Source organism: Podarcis melisellensis (genome assembly GCF_964234715.1).
Source record: "Podarcis melisellensis genome assembly, chromosome: 13".
In the NCBI taxonomy this organism is placed as follows: Eukaryota; Metazoa; Chordata; class Lepidosauria; order Squamata; family Lacertidae; genus Podarcis; species Podarcis melisellensis.
Window position 1 is genome coordinate 18,883,183 of NC_138545.1, and position 21,866 is coordinate 18,905,048.

The 21,866-nt window shown below is 40.7% G+C and overlaps 1 protein-coding gene across 4 annotated transcripts; it reads right to left on the bottom strand.

Moving 5' to 3' along the window:
• Positions 1–514: 514 nt before the first annotated feature.
• Positions 515–21,836, bottom strand: SYNGR4 (synaptogyrin 4). Of its 4 annotated transcripts, none has more exons than XM_081886089.1 (5): positions 21,689–21,836; positions 19,704–19,845; positions 17,746–17,983; positions 9,196–9,332; positions 515–778 (listed from the first exon to the last, which is right to left on the bottom strand). In XM_081886089.1, the coding sequence occupies exons 2-5, from the start codon at positions 19,797–19,799 to the stop codon at positions 560–562; spliced, it is 690 nt and encodes a 229-aa protein (XP_081742215.1). In that variant the 5' UTR covers positions 19,800–19,845; positions 21,689–21,836; the 3' UTR covers positions 515–559. The 4 variants fall into 4 exon arrangements, with proteins under 4 accessions (XP_081742215.1, XP_081742214.1, XP_081742216.1 ...); XM_081886088.1 differs by having other exon boundaries at positions 21,677–21,827; XM_081886090.1 differs by lacking the exon at positions 21,689–21,836 and adding an exon at positions 21,591–21,688.
• Between the last annotated feature and the right edge of the window lie 30 nt (positions 21,837–21,866).

The window sequence follows — 21,866 nt, forward strand, 5'->3', positions numbered from 1 at the left end:
TGAAGTGCTGCACACCAGCTGGGTGGCAGAGGGCAAATGTCACTCCAGTGCTTTCATTATATCCTTGATTTCTTAAAGCTGGGACTGGCAGCCAGAATAGCTGCATTTTGCTATATCCAGTTGAGAAAAAAATGTGTGGCAGTTGCACATGCAGATTGTCTCCCTTTTTTGTTATCTCCCCTAGCTGTAATATCTTTGGCTTTTTATGACTGGAAAACAACACATGTGCACAGCTGCCATAGTAGTGCAGTTCATATAGAAGCAGCAGTGTGGGACTATTCTTACAGTTAATCCTGGCTTTAAAGGGCTAAAATTAACAGCTAGTGCTGCAGAAGCTGGGCAAGCCTAGACAATGGGAATGGTGAGTGGGTGAGCACCCACTTCTTTTGTGAAGCTGTGGCCCCATGTTCTTATTGTGCTTAGGAGATGGTTGGTCTCCCTATTTTTCATGGTGCTCAACTTTAGCGGAAACAGATTTACTCATATAAAATAAATGTTCATGTTTGGCAATAAATTTTCTTTCTATCCCCTTTTTATTTACTGTGAAATTAATAATTGCCTAGTCATCAGTATTCATTAATGTCAGCCTGTGGGGTACAGGAGTGGATGGGTAGGAGGCTACACCCACATTTTCAGGGTAACCCATATTGTTTGGAAGGGAAGTGCTAGTGGAAGATGAAAGGGTGGTCAATGCAACAGATCCTTCATCCAAGGTCCGCTTGTAAGGAACAGGTGGCTCAGCCTGCAGGTTTTTCAGAGCCACATAGGCCAGGTACACCTGTGGGAGAGAATAGGTGGTGGATCAGGCACTTGTATGCAACTGTGAAAATGGCACAAACTATTTAAAGAGCAAGTGAAGGGCAATGGTTAGCTCCAGAAGATGTGGATTAAAACCACAGCACAGTCGTGGACTTGAAATGTATTGGCCTTTAGAAAGTAACTTGTGAGGACAATATGGTGCAAGACATTACCAGTTGGGAACATTGACTGCAGCACTATCAAATTCAACATGTATGCAAAAAGAAAATTGCCAGAAATGTCCAGCAAAAGTAATATTTGACTTCAAAGAAGAAATGTCTTTAAAAGGAGGGTAAAAAGGAAGTTGAAGCAAAAGTCAAGAAAGTTTGACCTCTCCAAAGCACTTATACAAATCTTCAACAATAAAAGCTTGGCTCAAATGCATATACTACAAAAATGCCAATAACTTCAAGAAGATGGGAGTGTGGTTAACAAACATAATCATGAAAGCCATTAGCCACAAGAAAGCTTCCTTCTGAAAATGAAAGTGTTGCCAAATTGTGGAGAATGAAAAGAAAGCCAAACTGACAAAAGAAATGCAAGTAGACAATAAGGGTTGGGGTAGGGGAAATAATTTGACGAACATGACTGAATATTGATCCCAACAATAGCAAATGCTTTAAATACATCAGAAGCAGGAAACCAAGTACGGAGGCAGCTGAACCTCAGGATGGTGGGAGTTGGAGGTATGCTTCAGGAGGATAAGCAGCCGATGAATGAATTTTTTGTATCTGGCTTGTCAGAGGAAATTCTATCCATCTAAAATATCTTTAAAAATCAAATGTAGAAGTACTGATTTTGTAACTGGTCCCTAAGATTGGCTTCCATACTGGAGGATTGGGAAATTACATGGTTAATATGCTTTGGGGAAATTGCTGGAAAGCATTATTAAAGATAAAATTATCAAGCATATTGAATAACAAATTGAAGAGTCAACATGATTTCTGCAAAGGTAAGTCCTATCTCACTGATCTTTTGAAGTTCTTTGTGCAAACAAGAAAATATTTATGGGGATTCCAGTGCTCATTGTATACTTGGATTTTCAGGTTTTAAGAAGTTCTTCATTGAAATGTCCGGAGTAAACCTAGCAATGAGGGGACTTGTTCAGTTATGAATTAGTAACTAGTTAAGGAACAGGAAATAGGATAGGAATAAATGGACAGGTTTCACAGAGAGATGTAGAAAGCCCCCAGTATTGAGACCTGTACTTTTCAACTTGTGTATAAATAACCTGGAGATAGGGGTGAACAGCGAAGTAGTCAAGTTTGTGGATGACACCAAATTACTCAGAATGATAAAAACAAAGAGATCCAAAAGGCACTCTCCACACCTGGTGACGGCATCAGAATGGCAAGCAACTATAAAGTGATTCACATTCAAGCAAAAAAACAATATAAACTGGCAATGACTTACCAGGAAAGACATATTGGGGTCATGATGATAGCTCAATTAAAACAACCCTTTTTCTGAACCAAACAGCCCTAAAAAGGTAACCTTTATTCACGAGGAAGCTGCTGCAACTTTAGGACCCCCTAGTCATCCCCCCTTCCCCCTTTTCTAGCTTTACAATATCCTTTTTGAGACGTGGTAACTAGAAATTTACACAATATTCCAGCTGGGGAAAAGGTGGTACATGCTAGGAATCATTAGGAAAGGGATAAAACACCTCCCTACTAATATTTTAATGCTACACTTGAATATTGTGTACATTTCTGGTCGTTGCATCTCAAAAAGTATATTCATCATCAAACCTTTTATTGGCATCACATACAAAATCCATAACATAAAAGGTGTATTGTAGAGTTGGAAAAGGGCAAGTAAGAGAAGGCATGAGAGAAGTGTATAAAATTATGCATGGTGTGAAGAAAGTTGTTTGAGATAAGTTTTAAATTGTTTTTATACTAGTATCTGAGGTCACCTGATTAAACTGAATTGTTCAGGATAGAGCAAAGTTCATACAATGCATAAACTCTGGAATTTGTTACCACAAGATGTGATGGCTTCTAAATTAATGTCTTTAAAATGAGTTTACAGAAATTCATATTGTTGACCACTGTAGGAAATGGGACACTGGGTTAGATAAGTCATTTGTCTGATCCAGCAGAGTGCTTCTTATATTCTCAGGGAACTGGCAAGCGGGTTTTGGGAGATGAAGGAAGCTTGGAAGCGATGTGTGGGTGAGCCTTGAGGAAGTAAACAGTTGAGGGAGACAAATATCAGAATACAAAATGGTATTCTAGTACAGTGTTTGTGTTAGGTAAGCAAGAGAACAGCTGTACTATTTTGCTTCTCAATAGGCATATAGTATTAGAATTTTGGGGGAAGGACTGGGACTTCTGGAGCAGAATCATGGCTGATTAGACGTCTCCTGTCAAAACTCCATCAACAGTGATAATTACCGTAGATGGTGATTAATGAAAGCCATTGGGGGAACAGAGATAACTGATTAATTTCCAATGCTATGGAAGGGCTGCTGTCTCATCATGGGACCAAGGAACCTTCAAGGAACCTGGACAGGTAAGTGATCAGGGAGTGGAAGAATCAAAATCTTGCCCAAACACCACTTAATAACCCTAGGGATCAGTCCCTAGGGCAAACCTCCCTTCCTTCAATTACTTCTGAAACAGCTATAAATTATGACAAGTTTTCTGTTTGCTGGTTAAATGGTTAAAAGGCACATCTGAAATAAGACCCTACTGCTGGCTTAAGAAAAGGCAGCACTAGAGGGCTGAAAAGAAAAAAGAAGTAAATAACTATGAATCATTGTCTCAATATATGGCCACAGCAAATAGATTCTTGAGGGAATAAAGATCGATGATTTATTGTTTTTCAGTATTGGAGGTAAAGTTGTTACGTTGGACTGGAGGAAGACTTATTGTTGACTTTTATCTGTAATAGTAATTGGAGAACCTCTTTTAGATATTTTGTGTGGAAGAAAAAATGCATTCCAGATGCCCGAAGACTGTGAAAACATTGCTTAGTAGGAGGAGGAACAGTTATATACCAGCCTGGAGTAAACATTTTGAGTACTTTGAATTACTCTTATACATACAACTGACAGCTGGAAAATTGGAAGTCCTATTTATTTCTTTATCTTTATCTTTTATTCCTTTACTATTTTCTCATTCTTTTATTACTTTTATCTTTTTGTTACTTTTTCTTAGGGTTTTCATATGTCCTCTCTTTCATGTAAATTGAGAGTCATCATAGCGATCCATAGTTAAAGGTAGAAGTTGGCAAATGTGTCCTCTTTTTTGCTCTTCAAAATATGGCAACTCAATTATTTGCTTTGCTTTTGTGCTTTTGCTTCTTGTCTACTCTGGGTTAAGGAGGGGATTGCAAGTGGATGACCGTGATGGATGGTTGGTGAAGGACCCTGTGTGAAAGGAAAGGAAGGGAAGATCTCCCAGGGTGGAAGGCTGGGAGAAGAGAGGGAAACCAGGTGAAAGCTGGGAGGGTTTACCTCTTTCTGCGTTGAACAAGAGTCAAGATCTACCTGTGAGAGAGGACTTTGCATTCTTCTGTTTCTTTAGGCTTGTTTTTTAATGTAGTGTATTACAGTAAGTATTAATAAAATCCTTTGCAAAAAACCCCGAAGCATTTCTTCTGGGAATTTTGACAAACAATTTCCCTAAAGATAAAATAAGACTATTTCTCTATGCTACATCAGCAGAAAGAGTATTGGTGGCTAAATATTGGAAGGAGGAACCCATACCCATCAAAGAGGAATGGTTGTGTAAGCTGAGCAAGCACTTGGAACTCGCGAAGCTGACCAATATAATAAGAGACAAGTCAAATAACACAGTTAAGAAAGAATGGAAGTACCTAAATAAATATCTGATGAGTCAAGGTTCAGCAGTGAAGATCTGGTTGTGTCTAGAATAACCCTGCAAAGGTAAAAAGCTCCCTGATACCAAGATGAGGGATGTACTGAAATACAGATAAGTTGGTTTTAATTAGGAATAATGAACTGTTGTGAGACTGATGGATGTCAAAAGAACAAAAGAATATGAAAAATGAAATACCTAAGAAGTGTTAGCTTCTTAGGAAAACAGACGATATGTAAGAGGTAACTGTTTAAAGTGTATGCATTTGGTTTGCAAAGTCTTAGTTTAATAATGAATGAATTAACGTTGTTCCATCTATTTTTTTCTTATCTCCATTAAGATTTAATTGTATTAGTTTATGTAATTTGTTTAAATTTCTGCTTTTCTTCTTTTGTTCTTTGCAACTCTGACTGCAAATCCTCCAGTTTCTCATTGCAGTTGTAAAATACGACTTTGGTCAAAGGTGTGCTTTCTGCAAATTCTACTTAGTGGGTTGCTACGGTTAGCAGAGGGAATTCAATTGCCCTATGCTTGACAGGGGGTCAGGTTAGACATTACCAATGGTCCCTGCTGGAGTTAAAATCTTTGTTAGCTGCTCAGCCTTCCGGATCTAACAAACTCCAGCCGCAGGCTGGACTGGGTCTTGAATTGCTTGGGCTCATTCTGTGCCAGATTGTAAATGAAGGCCTGCTGCAACTGCTTCTATATGAAGGCTCCTCCTGATTAATTCTACAGCTTGTTGATGGGAAGTGTGAGTCACTCAGTTCCACAAGGAATAAAGGAATAAACATGCACCAAAGAGCTCAGTCCTGAGGCAGTTTTCTTCACTACTAAAATTGGTAGAAATGTATTGAGTCCTCAGGACTAAAGCAGAGTAGGCAAGAGGTTTCTTTTCTCTTTATGTGCTTTAAATACTAGGCACCCCCTATGTAAACTATATTAGGCTTAGAGTATGGGCTGGATTCTCTTAATTATGAACCAGCAACTTCAGATACCAGCAGCAAGGAACTGTTTCCTAATCAAAGTGACCCAAACTGTTCTACCTGCATCATAATTTTAGTTATTATATGTACATATGCTTGCTATATATCTTTTGGAAGGATTAGTTGCCTATGATACTTCTCCTAATTTTCTAGGGCCACAAATACCAAGTTTTCTAGATCCACGTTTTTGGAGGACCCCTAGAGAATACTTCTGAGTGACTTCAACATCCAAGCGAAGGCTACTGTTGAGCTGGCATGGGACTTTGTGGCCTCAACCATGGGGCCTTCTCAAATGACCATTGGTCCAACATAGCGGACAGGACACGATGTTGTCTTTCCTCCATGTGATTTGAGGGATGGTCTAAAGGTAGGAGGGGGTGCAGTGCACTCCCTTGCCATGGTTGGACCATTATTTGGTGAAGTTGGATTGGTAGCAGCAATTTCCCTCTGTAAGGGTAGTGGGTCCATTCAGATGGCCTGTTCTCAGATAGTGATGAACATTGGTTGGGGCAGAGGGTTTCTGTTAAGAGATAGAGATTTGGAAGAGAGATCCATACAGTCTTGTAGCAGAGTGAACACAATGGCAATTGCTCAAAGCACATTAAAACTTGGTTACTGGTATATTTGAAAGATGCAGGCTTTATAAATCCATTTTTAGAGAGATTCTGTTCACTTGGTTTTTCTTGCAACTAGGAACCATGGGTCACATGGCTTCTTGCTTGTTCCAGAAAGCAGAAAGAGAAAGTTGAGGAAAGGAATGGGGCTAAGCTCAAGCCGTACTGGCAACTTGAGCTCAGGTTAACCCTTTCATGAACGCAAATGTGAGTCAATAACTGTCTATTACAATAATTCTTCTTCTTTGACAAGCACATACATACTTTAGAGCAAGGAACCGGCAAATGGCATTAAGGTAGCACCTTGCTCATACAACACAGTTAATTGTGAAAACTGCATTCTGCAGAAAAGTTGCAAACTAAGTTTTCTCCCATGCACTGAGACACATTTGTGTGCTTGAGATTATATAAGGTGATGTGTGTGGCCCATTCCATATCCCTTCACACATACAGGGGAATCCCTACTTATGCAGGGTTCTATTCCTTGTCCATAAATCAAGAAATATCAACAGCAGCATTTTTGGTTTTCCAAAATATTTGACATTTGTAAGTTATCTGCCAAGTAAAGGAATGACAGTGATCCACCTTTCTTAAATCCATAGATACAGCTATCTCAGACAACAAATCAAATCCTAAGACAAGTCTTGGTATAACCAGATGGGCTGCATTTAACATTAAAAATCCTAATCAAATTGTGGCCAATAGTGTTCCCTTCAAATACAGAAGATAATGCCCATTTAAATGCCTGCATTCTTTAGCAACTGAACAACCAACAATGCAGTGGATGGGATGAAAGATGTAGCATTGTAGTAGACTTGGGCCTGGAGTTTAACAAACCGTGATTAAATCAAGAAACATAGCCAGCTTGCCTGGGACTATTCAAAGAAAGGCAGCTTCAGACCTGATATGGTTTGCTATGGATGACACTCACAAAAGGGGAAGATGCCACCTCTGTGATTGAAGTAATGACAGAAAATTGTAGAAATCATGTGCTTCATGATTTTATCTAGACCATGCAGTTGTAAAATGTGGTAAATGTATAGGTTGTGTGAGCTGTAGTTGCACCTTCTGCAAAATTTGTTGTTGCAGATAATTAACAACCCATTATTGCACTATTGTATTATACTAACATAAATGTATGCTAATGGAACATTTAAAAAACCAACAACTGTGGGGTCAAATAGATCACACACACTCCTTTCTTGAAGGTATTATGCACTGTACACTGAAGTTCATTCTTGATCCTGATTTTTTAAAACTATATTACTTATTTGAAAAATGAAGGTTTTCAATGAAGGATTTATTTATTTATTTATTTATTGCAAGTGGTGCCATGCTTAATGCCATTCCAAGGTATTTTAATTTTATGGCCAACTTATGGTGCATTTAACCCCAAAGCTGGATTGAAACAGTAAATCTTGCTATCAACTAAGAGTTAAAAGAAAATGGTGCTACTGCTGCTGTGGCTATAATTCACCAGCTACTCTAGCCATATTCAGCAGTGGGTTTCTATTAGCAACACTTGTAATTAAGTACTCCATCTCTAACCATATGATTCTGAAGGAGGAGATGTCAGGAAAGATTAGCTTCTTTACATTGCCTTGGCGGCCAGTGGCAGAAACTTGGAACTTTTTGACCTGCATAATCCTAATTTTTTTTGCTTCAATATTTTTTTCTTGGATTAACTTTGCTTCTTCCATTTGCTAGTCCAGTCAATAAACTGCTAATCTGAATTGCCTATTCTATGGTTCTAAAAATGTCAATGTTACCAAAAGCTGATGTTAGACCAACACACTCTTTTTTCTCTCATTTTCTGGGAATGATTTGAAATGTTCTTCTGCCACCGTAAATCAATTTGGCAGCCATTCTAATGCACAAACTCTAAACTGAGTGCATTTAAGCAGTAATACAGCACTAGTTTGCCTTAATGCAGCTTTAGTATACCTGTATATGCTTAAAGGGATTAGGCCTTGCACTCCAAGAAGTACTATGTACAACATTCTCACACATTTTACACTGCCATATGTCAAATGCCATATGCCAAACACTAAGGGATGCGGGTGGCGCTGTGGGTTAAACCACAGAGCCTAGGATTTGCTCATCAGGTCGGCGGTTCGAATCCCGTTGCTCAGTCCCTGCTCCTGCCAACCTAGCAGTTTGAAAGCATGTCAAAGTGCAAGTAGGTAAAATAGGTACTGCTCCGGTGGGAAGGTAAACGGCATTTCTGTGTGCTGCTCTGGTTCGCCAGAAGCAGCTTAATCAGGCTGGCCATATGACCCGGACACCGGCTCCCTCGGCCAATAAAGCGAGATGAGCGCCACAACCCCAGAGTTGGCCACGACTGGACCTAATGATCAGGGGTCCCCTTTACCTTATGCCAAACACCAGCAACCACTGCAGAGAACACCTTTGGACAACAGAAACACCTGTCTCAGAGAAGCACTTCCGCTGCCAAGGACCCACAACTGGAGGCTGCAATTAGCAAAAGACAACTGGCCTGGCCTAGGCCTGACTCTGCCCTGAGCTCACTTTCTCAGTATTAACTGAACTTTGACTAGCCACCTACCTTTCCTTCCCATAAAGGACTTGTATGTCTTGTTATATGCCACTTCATGCCGGCTAAAATGTAGCTTCACTGCCTGTTTCTTGATTCATAATCAAACGCTCTCTGATTTTTAAAAAAATATGTGTACATGCTAAAGAGAATTAGGCTTATCATACGACATTTCAGGGGGGGGGGGAATAACATTCACTATATAGAAGGAAAAATAGTGCCCCTTATGGCATCACCCTCTTCTCCTTAAATAACTAGGGTATGTGCCACCTGCTTCTTGGAAGGGATCAACTTTGGCTTTGATAAGATGGGTTTGTCTTTTCTATTGACACTCTGCAGGGAGGGACCCCTCTTATGTGGCTGACTCAGCAGGCTCTCTTGTTACTCTGAAATAAAAGGGGAGTACTTGACTGACTCACCCAGCATGGAACGGAGAGGACGGCAAAGGTGATGCTGGTTCGGGCAGCACCAGTTCCCAGCAGGTAGTGGCTTGTCGATCTGATCCACTGATTGGCTAGGAAGCAGAACCCAACAAACCACAGGCATGTCCAGATAACTGAGGAGAAAGTAAGAGGTTAGAATGTGATACAAACAGTTAAAAACTCAAATGAAGCTTCATTTTAGAGCAGGACTTTTTGTGCTAACTGGTGAATAAGATAATATAAGGTTCAGTAGCCTCTGGTGTTCACTGTACTGCTCTGTTCTTCCTAACTAATAAAAGTTCTTCTCTCTGGATATCTTTGCTGTAAAATATAGCAAATGTAGGGTTGCCACATTTTGAAGAGCAAAAAATGGACACATTTACCAACTTCTACTTTTAACTATGGCTCACTATGACAACTCTACTCATAAAAAGAGGACATATGGCAACCCTGAGAAATGGGCAATGTAACCCCAATTTTAAAAAAAGGAATCCAGAGAGGACCAGGGAAATTACAGACTGGTTAGGCTAACATTTTTTCCAGAAAAACTGGTAGAAATTATTATTAAAGATAGAAGCATATAAAAAACAAATGTTGCCCAAGAAGAACCAGCATGGCTTTCATAAATGTAAGTTCCCTCTAACCAACATTTTAGTGTTCAATAAGCATATGGATAGAGATTATTTATGTCTTTATTTATGTTATTTCATAAAATATATATATTGCTTGATTGTAAAACAAAAACAAAACACAAAGCTGTTAACCTTTTGTTAAAGTCCCTCACCAAGTAAGCTTAGCAATAAGCAGACTGTAAGACCTGTTTGGATCAGTAGGAACATGACATGGAGAGCAGGAATAAATGGATAGTTCTATCATTGAAGGGATGTATAAAGTAGGGTCCCCAAAAAGTTATACTGGGACTGATGCTTTTCAACTTATTCATAAATGAACTGCAGTTAGAGGCTAGCAGTGAGGTGGCCCCATTTGCTGATGACACCCAAATGTTCAGAGTAGTAAGAGCAAAAATGGATTATAAGGAGCTCCAAAATAACCTCTCCAAATTCTGTGAATGGTATTGTAGTTAAAGTGTAGGGCTATGACCTGGGATAGCAGGGTTAAAATCCCCACTCAGCCATGAAGCTCACTGGGTAACCTTGGGCCAGCCACTGACTCTCAGCCTAACCTACCTCACAGGGTTGTTGTGAGGATGAAATGGGGAGGAGGAGAGCCATGTTCACCACTTTGAGCTTCCTGGAAGAAAAAGGTGGTATATAAATGTAATAAATAAAATAGTAACTAAATAAATATTACCATGGCAATTCAAAGTAAAGTAGTTTAAGTGATGCGCACTGGGACAAAAATCCTTACTTCACATAAAGATTTATGGAAACTGAATTGGTGGTGACTGGTAACTGACCAGGAAAGAGATCTTCAGAGTGATGATGAACAGCTCAGTGAAAATGTCACCTCAGTGTTCAGTAGGTGTGAAAAGGGCACATTCCATGTCGGGGATCATTAGGAAAGGGATTGAAAATAAAATCATAAATATTATATGTAGTGCTGTGATACAAGTGTGACCACACTCTGAATATTATGTACAGTTCTGCTTGGTGCACTTCAAAAGGTATATTCCAGTGCTGGAAAAGCTTTGGGCAACCAAAACTATCACGAGGATGGAAAAACTCCTACAAGGGAAAGTTACAATTTTTGAGACTGTTCAGTTTTTAAAAGGTATGGGGGACATGACAGAGATGTATAAAATTATGCATTACGTGAAGAAAGTGGATAGAGAGAAGTCCCCCACCCCATAATATCAGAACCTAAAGTCATCCAATGAAACTGAATGTAGGAAGATTCAGCAGGACAAACAAAAGGAAGTAATTTTTTACATATCTCATAGTGTGCTTCACTACCACAAAATGTAGCAATGACCACCAACTTCAAAGGCTTTTGAAGAGGTTTAGACAAATTAATGACAAATAAGACCTCTATCGTGGGTGGCGCTGTGGGTTAAACCACAGAGCCTAGGACTTGCTGATCAGAAGGTCGGTGGTTCGAATCCCCACGACAGGGTGAGCTCCCGTTGTTTGGTCCCTGCTCCTGCCAACCTAGCAGTTCGAAAGCACGTCAAAATGCAAGTAGATAAATAGGTACCGCTCTGGCAGGAAGGTAAATGGCGTTTCCGTGCGCTGCTCTGGTTCGCCAGAAACGGCTTAGTCATGCTGGCCACATGACCCGGAAGCTGTACGCCGGCTCCCTCGGCCAATAAAGCGAGATGAGCGCCACAACCCCAGAGTCAGCCACGACTGGACCTAATGGTCAGGGGTCCCTTTACCTTTTAAGACCTTTATCAACGGCTATTAGCCATGGCAACTGAATTACCTGCATTATCAGGGGCAGCATGCCTCTGAATATCAGCTGCTGGAGAGCACAGCTGCACTCATATCCTGCTTGTGGGATTCCCATAGGCTGGCTACTGTGAGAACAGGGTGGTGGATTAGATGGGTCTTTTATTTGTTCCAGCTGGGCTCTTGTTACATTCCAAAATCTGACCAATCTCATAGTGAGAAATTGAGAAGATGGCTCTAAACTGCAGCAGCAGCAGCATTATAGCAGCTTCAGAACTAAGTCAGCAAAATCTAAATTTAATAAAAGCTCCTGCATTCATGGATAAACCAACTGCCTTCAGGGATCAGAAGGGCAATCATTCCCTAAAACAAACACTGCACAATTGACAGGTGTATTAAAAGGAGCTTTTGCCTTTGTAGCTGATGAACAATAAGGGAGAAAAGGAAAGCTGCCAGATTGCATCAGCTTTGTTTATGGTCCAGCCAGCCAAACATCCTATCTCAAATAAGACTTGTGCCAGATGTTTTAAAGGCCAGAGCCCCAAAATAAGCAGGTGTGGGATAATCTGGTCTCTACTAATCTTTAATTATTAGAGATATGACTTTAAACACAGAGGCAAAAGCATGTATTGCTTTTCCTCACAAATTTGATAGTATTATCTATTGCACTCCTGAGAAAATCACTGAAACATCTGACTTTTCTTTTGCTGGATTTTATGTTTGCATAGTAAAATGTACCGTATTTTTCGCCCCATAGGACGCACCGGCCCATAGGACACACCTAGGTTTTTTTTGGGGGGGGGAGAATAAAGAGGAAAAAAATTATTTTCCCCCCAGGTGCGGGGCTGGGGCGGGGGAAGCCCGAGCTTCCCCCGACCCCAGCCCCCAGAACAGGCTGCTATCCGCAAACTGGGAGAACTGCGCGAAGTCGCGCAGCTGTCGCATGGCTAGCGTAGAGCTGCGCGAAGCCCAAAGCCTGGGGCGTGCTGAGCTCAGCGCGCCCCAAGCTTCTGGGTGCAGGCAAACTCTCCGCTAGCTGTGGGAGAGCTGCGCAACTTCGCGCAGCTCTCGCACGGCTAGTGTAGAGCTGCGTGAAGCCCGAAGCCTGGGGCGTGCTGAGCTCAGCGCGCCCTAGGCTTCGGGCTTCACGCAGCTCTCCGCTAGCCGTGGGAGAGCTGCGCGAAGTCATGCAGCTCTCCCACGGCTTGCGGATAGCTTCCTGAAGCCTGGAGAGCGAGAGGGGTCGGTGCACACCGACCCCCCTCACTCTCCAGACTTCAGCGAAAACCTGCATTCGCCCCATAGGATGCACACACATTTACCCTTCATTTTTGGAGGGGGAAAAGTGCGTCCTATAGGGTGAAAAATACGGTATTTCCTTTTGATGTGGTTTAACTATACTTTAAACTATACCTTTCCATTTCAGTGAACTCAACTTTATTCTTTGGTTCTGAGATAAAGAAACTATGCTAGATTTGTACAGGCACAGAACATATAGGGCAAAAGTAATTAATTTGAGCAATATATTTTCTAGGGATAAAGAGGGCCTAAAATGAATACCCAGTGGGGTGGGAAGGCAATGTACTCAATAGCTTAATCTGACAGAAGGTGTGGAGGTCTTTGACAGGCAGTACAGATGGAAGGCAAAAAAAACCAGATGAGATGGCTCAGTGGCATTTCTGGAGCTGTATTGTGCACTGATGAGTTGCCAAAAGCCAGGGCCTGAAAAATGTTTCATTCAGATATATAATGCCAACTCATTGCCCTACTTGAAGTACTCATTTTCTGTGATCATGCTTGTCCAATAAGTCTGACAGCAACAGATAAGACAGCATGTGAAATGACAGCATTTTGTATAGAACTGGTATTTTCTTATTGTTTCCTTGTCTGTCTCCATGTTTTGTCTGTTGTCTTTTGTGAACTCCCCAGCACAGGGATTGGCTCATCAAGAAATGAAACAACAGGCAGAGGTACAAAAAGGCAATACAATAGGACTTCCGGGTTGGTGCCTCCAGCAATGGCTGAATTCCTCTGATCGGGAGGAATTTGCTTCGTGGAAATCAGGGTCTGGCTGCCACGGCGAAGGCAGGGACCCACTAAAAATCACAGGCGGGAGAAGCCTGTGAACGTGGAATTCGCTGGCACCTTTTGCGCCTCCCCTACTCGCGGGGAAACCCGGTTTCGGGGATCCGGAGTGACGTGGGGTGAGTGGCGCGGTGCTTCGAATTGACTGCTTCTTTCACGGAGTGAAGCCGCATTGTTGTTGCCGGAGAGCGCTGACCTTTTCCTGTGGACAATTTGATCTTAAAACAACTACCCGTGAGTAGAACGGAAAATTGGATTTTTAAACGTCTTAATTTGGCACCGAAACGGGGAGGTTTCAAACAGGAAGTCCGCCTTCCCCTTTTGTAAATAGACTGAAGCAAAGAGGCTGCAAGCTAAAGTCTTGGAAAGTCCTCTGTAAAGGGTTAAACTTCCATCGGCTAAAATCATTAAACCCCCCTTGGAGGCAGGAGAAGAGGGGGGAAATTTTGGACCGTGTAAGCCTGCAGGAGAGAGAGTGGAGAAAGTTAAATTACCACCGCTCTGAACCTGGAAACGGGCTGCTAGTAAGTCTGACGTTTTGGGAAAGTTCATTGACTGTGAATAAAACGTTTGTTGACAGATAGCTAAATAAGAGAAATACATTGTTTCCATTGTTTCCTTCTGCATTTAAAAAGGAGTAAAAGTAACTGAAAATTGAAACTAATTTTATCGCTTGAACCGTGCTTAAAAGGATTGATACAAATAGAAATTGTTTCCCTCTAGAGGGAGCCTTTGAAACTGTTACAAGAGTTGAGCTGGGGGAATCTCCAGCTGCAAGATAAAAAATCGTGAGAACCAGGGATTGACCTTGGATCAGTAAGAATGTCGACAGAAGAAGCCTTAGTGATTGCATTATGCAAGATAAGTGATTCATTGGAACAGCTCCATAAGAAGACGGATGTGATAACTATCAAAATTGATAACTTGGGACAAAAAGCGACTAATTTGGGACAAAAAGTGAACATCTATACAGAAACTATTCAGGAATCGATACAGGAATCTACTTTGACATGGCAAATTGTGGAGAAGGCGAGGGAGAAAGTTGTTGTTGTTGAACCTAAAGTAATACAAGTGGAGAGGGAGAGAGCCACAGCCTTACAGAGGCAATTTGATGAATATAAGTTGTTGCCTTCTATGACTGAATTTAGAGAAAGTCAGATTTTGAGGATTGGAGCCCTGCTTGGACTGGAGAAGGAAAGTTGGATAGATCCCCCCATGCAGGGATGTACTGACCTTTGGGACCTGGACTTGGGTCAGGAGGAGATTGGAGTTGTGGGGACCTTCAGATTTGGAGGGATTTTGAAACACGTCCTGAAATATCTTTTGGATTTTAGTTTTAACTACGGAGATTTGGCTGACCTGTCGAGAAGGAATAAAAACATTGCTAAGTCGGAGCTTCCCCGAGATCTACTCTTCAGCATCAAAGGAAGGAAATTAAGAACAAGATCAGCAGAAGACAAAGTAAAGTGCATGTATAAATATGAAGAAGATCTGCAGAAGGGACTTGGAAAAGAGTTAAGAGCCTCAGACAGAAGATCACCAGGTTGATGGACCATATGGAATTGACGGAAAGGACTGGCAGAATCCGAGACCAGGGAGAAGAGACGGTGGAAGAAGATTGGAAAAAGTTTAAAGTTTATTTATAGAAATATTGTAAAATTAATGAGTGTAAGAAAAATGTTGGAATGAAATTATATGGCTTTAGTAGAAATGTTATAAGGAGTTAAGCACAGATAAGTATTATAGTATTAATGGAAAATAAGGTTAAAATAAGTTAAGAAAATTATATGACAGAAAATAGAGAAAGATGGAAAGGAATTGCTGAAACAATTAACAGAAGTGGAATACAAAAAGGGAGGTGAGAGGAGGTCGATGTAACGAGGGAATGAAAGATAGGGCATTGAAATGGTTGGTATGATGTATGTTTTTAAATTGTTTTTGCTTTGTTCTGTTTAGTCTAATGTGTTAATGTTGCGTTGTGTATTGTTTTTATATTGTATTGTATTGTATTTTCTTTCTTTTGCTTCTTCTTTTTTTTCTTCTTTTTTGTAAGGTTTAAAAGTAATAAATATTTTTTTTTAAAAAAGAAGGCAATACAATACTCAATCAGTATAAAAGAAGGCAGTCAGTGTGCCCATCAGCAGCATGGATTCTTTCACATATTTTACAGGAACCTTTTGTAGTACAATAGCCACATTCCCTCATGGGCAACCTTTGGGACCAGTTGTGAGTGGGGACAAAGGCAAAAAGGGGCCAGAGTAACATATGTGACTCTTCCCTTGTCTTTATACAATAGGCTACATTTCAACCACACACGTCAACTATTTACACATATACACGCCTCTCTACCCATAACCCAGGCAAGTGAAAAGCACTATAGGTTCATGGAAACGCATATTCCAGCCAGGCAAAAACACTTGAGGGTGCAGAACAGGGTTAGTGAGGGTTGTGGCCTGGATTTGGCTCCCTGGCCTTAGGTTTCCCCACCCACTAAGACCATTTATTCATCCAGCTCAGGATTTCTACTAGCAGCTCTCTAGGGTTTCACAGAGGTACTCCTCCCCTTCCCTACCTGAATATGATGGCAGAGTACCTCAACGCCTCAATCTCCTGCAGATGTAGTTAAGCTTTGACATGTGATTCTGATAATTCTGTGTGGGAGTGGGGAAAAGTGGAAACCTGTGCAAAAAAATGCTGCTAGGGTAAGGCACATATGTGAGGGACTGTTATTAAAGAGATGGGGAAAGGAGTATAAGACAACTGTGGTAGTGGGGTATTTTTAATGTGTTGTTTTAATGTACTTTTTTGTTTAATGTATCTCTTGTGTGTTTCTGTTTATCTGGTTGTAAGTTGCTTTGAGTTGCATTTGGCAAGAAAAACTAACCAATAAATCCAGTTATTGGTGGATCTCCACGAGCACCTTGAGGAGACATAGCCATTTTTCCATGCCCTTGACAATCAGATAATACTGCTCCAACCTAGTTCTTGAAGACTGCAGAGCTTTAGCTTTCAGTATTCTGAGGTAACTTTTCTGAGCAGCTAGTTATTAACCACGTGATTAGCACTCCCTGCCAGAGGTTGCTTATAGATGAATTAGTTATTGATAATTCATCCTGATTTGTTTGCATAACATTTGTGGAGATGTTACACAAAGTCTGGTTTATTGAGCATCCATTTTGATTTGTTTGCAGGGAGGTTATAGTGCTGTATCAAGCAACTGTTACCTCATATTTTCCTGTTTGTTTTCCCATCACTTCCATTAACCCAGAAAGTTTTGGATTTTTTTCAAAAGCAGGTTTACTGCATAAGAGCACAAGAGCACAAAATCCATTTTACTGAATTTGTAGATATGCCAAGTGAATCCCACTGCAAAATAGCAACCATCTGGAAGTTCATCGTTGCAAAGCAGACAGGACTGTAAATGGTAGATCTCTTCTCACCAAACAAATAAGCTTGAAGGTATTTACATAGCCTTGTCTAACCAGAAAATGGAAGGTGTAACCCACCCATGGATAGCTTCTGCTTCTTACGGAAAATGTGTATGTACATATTGATACATACTACATATTGATAAAAGTGAATATAGAATAATTTGGATCTTAAGTTTTGTTTCTTTTCCTCCTCACTAAGGAGGTCTTAGATAAACCCCCTTCCTCTGCACTTTTAACAGCAAGGGGACCCAAAGCAGGGTCTCTGGAGCAGATTTCAATAACTGAGTTGATTTATATAGGAAACAAGCTACAGTGCCTTCAGAATGGCATCTTATAATTAGGTCTGTCACTTTGGCTCCACCACCTTGGCCATTGGGACAGATAAAGCAGAGTACTAAACACTATCAACTGGCAAAGAGCTGCAGTGGGATAAGTGGGAAAGCAACTGAGGCTGATACATTGGGGAAACTGCTGGTTGGTTTGCTGAGACACAACAAGAAGTGGTGGTGGGAGGTATAGTAAATAATAGCTACAGTGATGTAAACTAGTTTTGGGACACAACAGGGGTTAGAATATATGATTATGCTGGCTTTGCATCTGGTTGTGTCAGAGCTTCACAAATCTACTAATCACATATATCAAAACTCTATCCCATGGCTTTGGAAGAAAGGAAGTCAACTCACTGGAGAAGGTGACATCCAGGACAAGGATGGTATATTTGAATTTGTGAGTTGTAATGGAAGGTTCATAGACATCAAAACCCAAAAAGAGAAGACAATGGAGGAAAGCGAGTATGCCAACTGTGATGCCGTAGCAGCAGGCTGTCCCATTATCATTCAAAACACAGTGTAGTTGGGAAGAATTTGTCAGGTTCTGATAACCTTCCGTCACCAAGGAAGCAAAGACAGTCAGGGATAAAACCTGGGAAGATGAAAGCAAGAAAGAGTTAAGTATGATTGTTGTTGAGATACAATATTATGTCTCATGTAAAACTCTTGCCTATATTTACAATCAACCTATCTTGTCTTTGTGTCCTCTTCAATAATCAAATCCCATAGTGTATGCACTGAGATGAAGATGAGTAAGTCTAGTTCTCTGCTCTTCCTAACCATGGCCCACATACCGTATTTTTTGCTCTATAAGACTCACTTTTTCCCTCCTAAAAAGGGGAAATGTGTGTGCGTCTTATGGAGCGAATGCATGCTGCGCAGCTATCCCAGAAGCCAGAACAGCAAGAGGGATTGCTGCTTTCACTGTGCAGTGATCCCTCTTGCTGTTCTGGCTTCTGAGATTCAGAATATTTTTTTCTTGTTTTCATCCTCCAAAAACTAGGTGCATTTTGTGGTCTGGTGCGTCTTATAGAGCGAAAAATACCGTACAGTATATCTCAAGTGAAAGTCTCAGGTTCTTAGCAGATGGGCAGTTTTTGCTTACATTTTTGGAAAATAATCATGCTGTTCATATAAAGCTTTTGAATTTAGAGACAAATCCAAAACATACTACACTGCCTAGATGCTAGAGGCTGGTTACTATAAAAAAAAACAAAATAGCAATGTAAGTAGTACCAACATCACTCTTACTAATAGCATAGAAAATATACAAAAGTCAGAGATTTGTATAAACTCCTTACACAAACCAAAACTATCATGGGGAACACACATAGGCTTAGCCAAGGGGGGGCAGCTGCTCCCCTATCAAATAAAACAATAGAAATACTTAACTAACTGACCAATCACGTCAGTTCTGCCCCCAAAAAAGTCCTGCCCCCCACAAAAAAAACCTGGCTACGCCCATGGGAACACAACTGATACATAACTCTGGTTCATATAATGGAAATTGTACTGTAAATGAGGTTGATGGGAGAACATGGGCTACATTTGCATGGTTTAGTGCAACTTGAACGAGACTTAGCAAACCTGAGTGAAAAACCTGTACTCCCCCACAGCTGAGGAGAGAGCTGCCAAGTTTAGTATCGGTTTCACTGAATCTTGGCTTAGCGTTGTGTACAAATAAGGAATTCTGATTTGAAACAAACCCCAGCTAGTTTATTAAATCCTCATCATAACCTATGGTTTGAAGTTAGCTTATTTAGAAATTGACCAGAGTGTGTTTTAAATCAGGACTCCTGGTTCATACCTCATGCTAAACAGAGATTCAATGAGACAGAAAATAATATCAGGAGCTCTCCTGCTCCTATCCATGTGAGAGCTGTGAGACACTTGACTTCAGTGCTTCAAGCTTGTCCATGTAGAGGCAATCTAGCCCTGGGGTTAGGAAAAGCTGCCCTGCTTATAAAACCAAAGAACTAGATCTTAGTTGGTAACAAAAATTGTGTACATCTTTTGTGTAGATGTATGGTGTGTGTGTGTGAGTGCAAGTTGGTGTTGGTGCATTTTACACTTGCATATTCCACAGGTATAGTGCAACCTTTGCATAAATGCCCCAGAAAGTGTCTGGTGATATCCAAACAATGCATGTTGTACTGGGATATGTTCTTTAGAATTTCATAGTTTGTAATAGAAAAAAAATGAAAGTAATTCTGGAGGGATTGTTTTGATTCAAAACCAAATCAATGTCTAAATATGATCCTGAATTTAGAAGTCATGGAACCGGTGTTTGATTTTGTTGTACTTTTTCTCACCCCTGCCAGCATCCGAGCAATGATCTGAGGTCTTATGAAGAAGTGCACCAGGTCATGGTCTGAGAATTCCCGCAAAGTTGTAATCACTTTCCTCATTCTGTAGTTTCCTTTTTGTCACTAGAACAAAGATGGATTTTGAGAGCTGCGGGAAACAAAAGTTGGGAAACATGAAATAGATTAGAAAATAAGCATGAGGCAGGAAAACACTACTAAGTTTCTACCTACCAACACCTGAAAATTCAAAAGTAGTACGGTATATCAAGCATCTTTCCCAGACCTACAAGGGTCTCGCCCAATCACCAAACTCTAAGGTGAGTATCTGACCACTGTCTTGCTAAAAGCACTGTAAAGCCAATAAAACTAACTTAATAAATTTATTCTTTACATCTGTTTAGATTAGAATTTACTAAGAAGCAAAGCAAATGTATAATCCTAACTGATATGTAGTTGAAGTTTTGTAAAGATTAAATTGATTGGGTGGTTCAGTTCAGGCAGCTTTTTAAAAAGCCCATAATATTGGTTGGGAAACCTTAATGAAGCAATAAGTAATAGTGCATTGGGATGAGACTGACCAAATTTAATTTAATTGCCAATATATATATTGCCCTGAAACTGCAGTAGTGAGAAATTTGCATTTTTATTTTTCAATGAGAACTACGGAGTTTTATTACAGATGTTGGGAAGGATTCACCTAACCAGGCCCTTAGCAGAAACAAGAGCTTCCACTTGCACAACAGGGCTTTCCCTTCTCCTCTCCCCTCCACCCCCAGAAATTGGTTCTGGGGAAAGTTAGGGGGAACCCCCAGAACAACACACAGCAGAAGAATGGGGGTTGGATGTGTTGCACAGATGGAATTGACTGAAAAAGCAAGACATTGAATTCCAACCTTTGATACTTGCTGTCTTTTGATTCCACAAGCATCATACGGCAATTCTTCTAAGACAATTACTCTTTAAATAATTGCCTAAATTATGGACAGGCTATGAACATTTTGGATTAGACCAATCTAGCATGTGCTCCAGGCATAATGTACTGGAACTACCCATGCATTGTACAAGTATTATGGGCTTGAATAACATTTCTCCAAATTTATCCTAAGTTATATTTTACAAAATGAATCTGAGCAAGCTTCTTGAAATGATTCAGTAAAATCATGGGCAATAGCTTATTGCACAGCACACCACACAATCATGAAGGCCCAGCAGCCAAACTACCGCTGATCAAAAACTGAACTTCACTACAAGTGTTCGCCCAGTTTCTGCTTTTGTTTCCTGCACATAATTAATGTATTGATTTTCCAAGCAAGTAAACGAAACTCTTGAGAATTGTTTTGACTTCTAACTTTCCTGTATTTTTAAACATTTTCTGCTTCACACATCTTATAAAAACAGAACAAAACGTTGCACGGATACATTCCCTGACCCCTGCCATAAAGAGCATGCCTGCAGTTTATTTCTCGCTGTTTCTCATCAAAATAGGTTTGGTGTGAACCTGGCTGTATCCTTTGACCTTTTTTCCTTCACCATTAACAAAATCAGAACTTATCTACTTGGACATTTCCCATTCCCCACAGTAGTGGGGCAAGTAACAAAGTGGCCTGTATCTTAAACGTTCATTGGTAAATATGAAACTCATTGAGGCCATTTCCATCAAAAGCAGGAGCCAGCAAGTGCAGTGCTTAATGAGTGTTGGGTTTAGATAAGGAGACATGGGCTCAAATCCCTGCTTGGCTATTAATCTCGCAGGATTGCTGTGCAAGAGTGCCTATCTTTCAACCTAAACTACTACCCAGGATTGGTGCGAGGACATATTATGAAAGCCCAATTATGGCCCTTTCTGACAGGAATAATAAAAAAAAATATGCTCCTTGGTATCACGGGACTGACCACTTGAGCCTCCTCAAAAACTGATGAGGAACTCGCCGTATTACCACATCTCAGTTCCTCTTTTGTAAAAAAATTCCTTCATAAACCTTCTTCCTCACCTCCCACCCCTTCAGAAACTCCCTTAAACTTGGAGGTTATTTTCCCGCCTTTTGCGTCCCCGCGCACGGAGGGTGGGGAAAGCAAATAGAGCGTGCGAGCGAACTCGAAGCCTGAGTGGTCGGACAGCCGCCGCCTCAGCAAGGCAGTTGGAAAAGAACGGTTGATATAGGGCGGGGC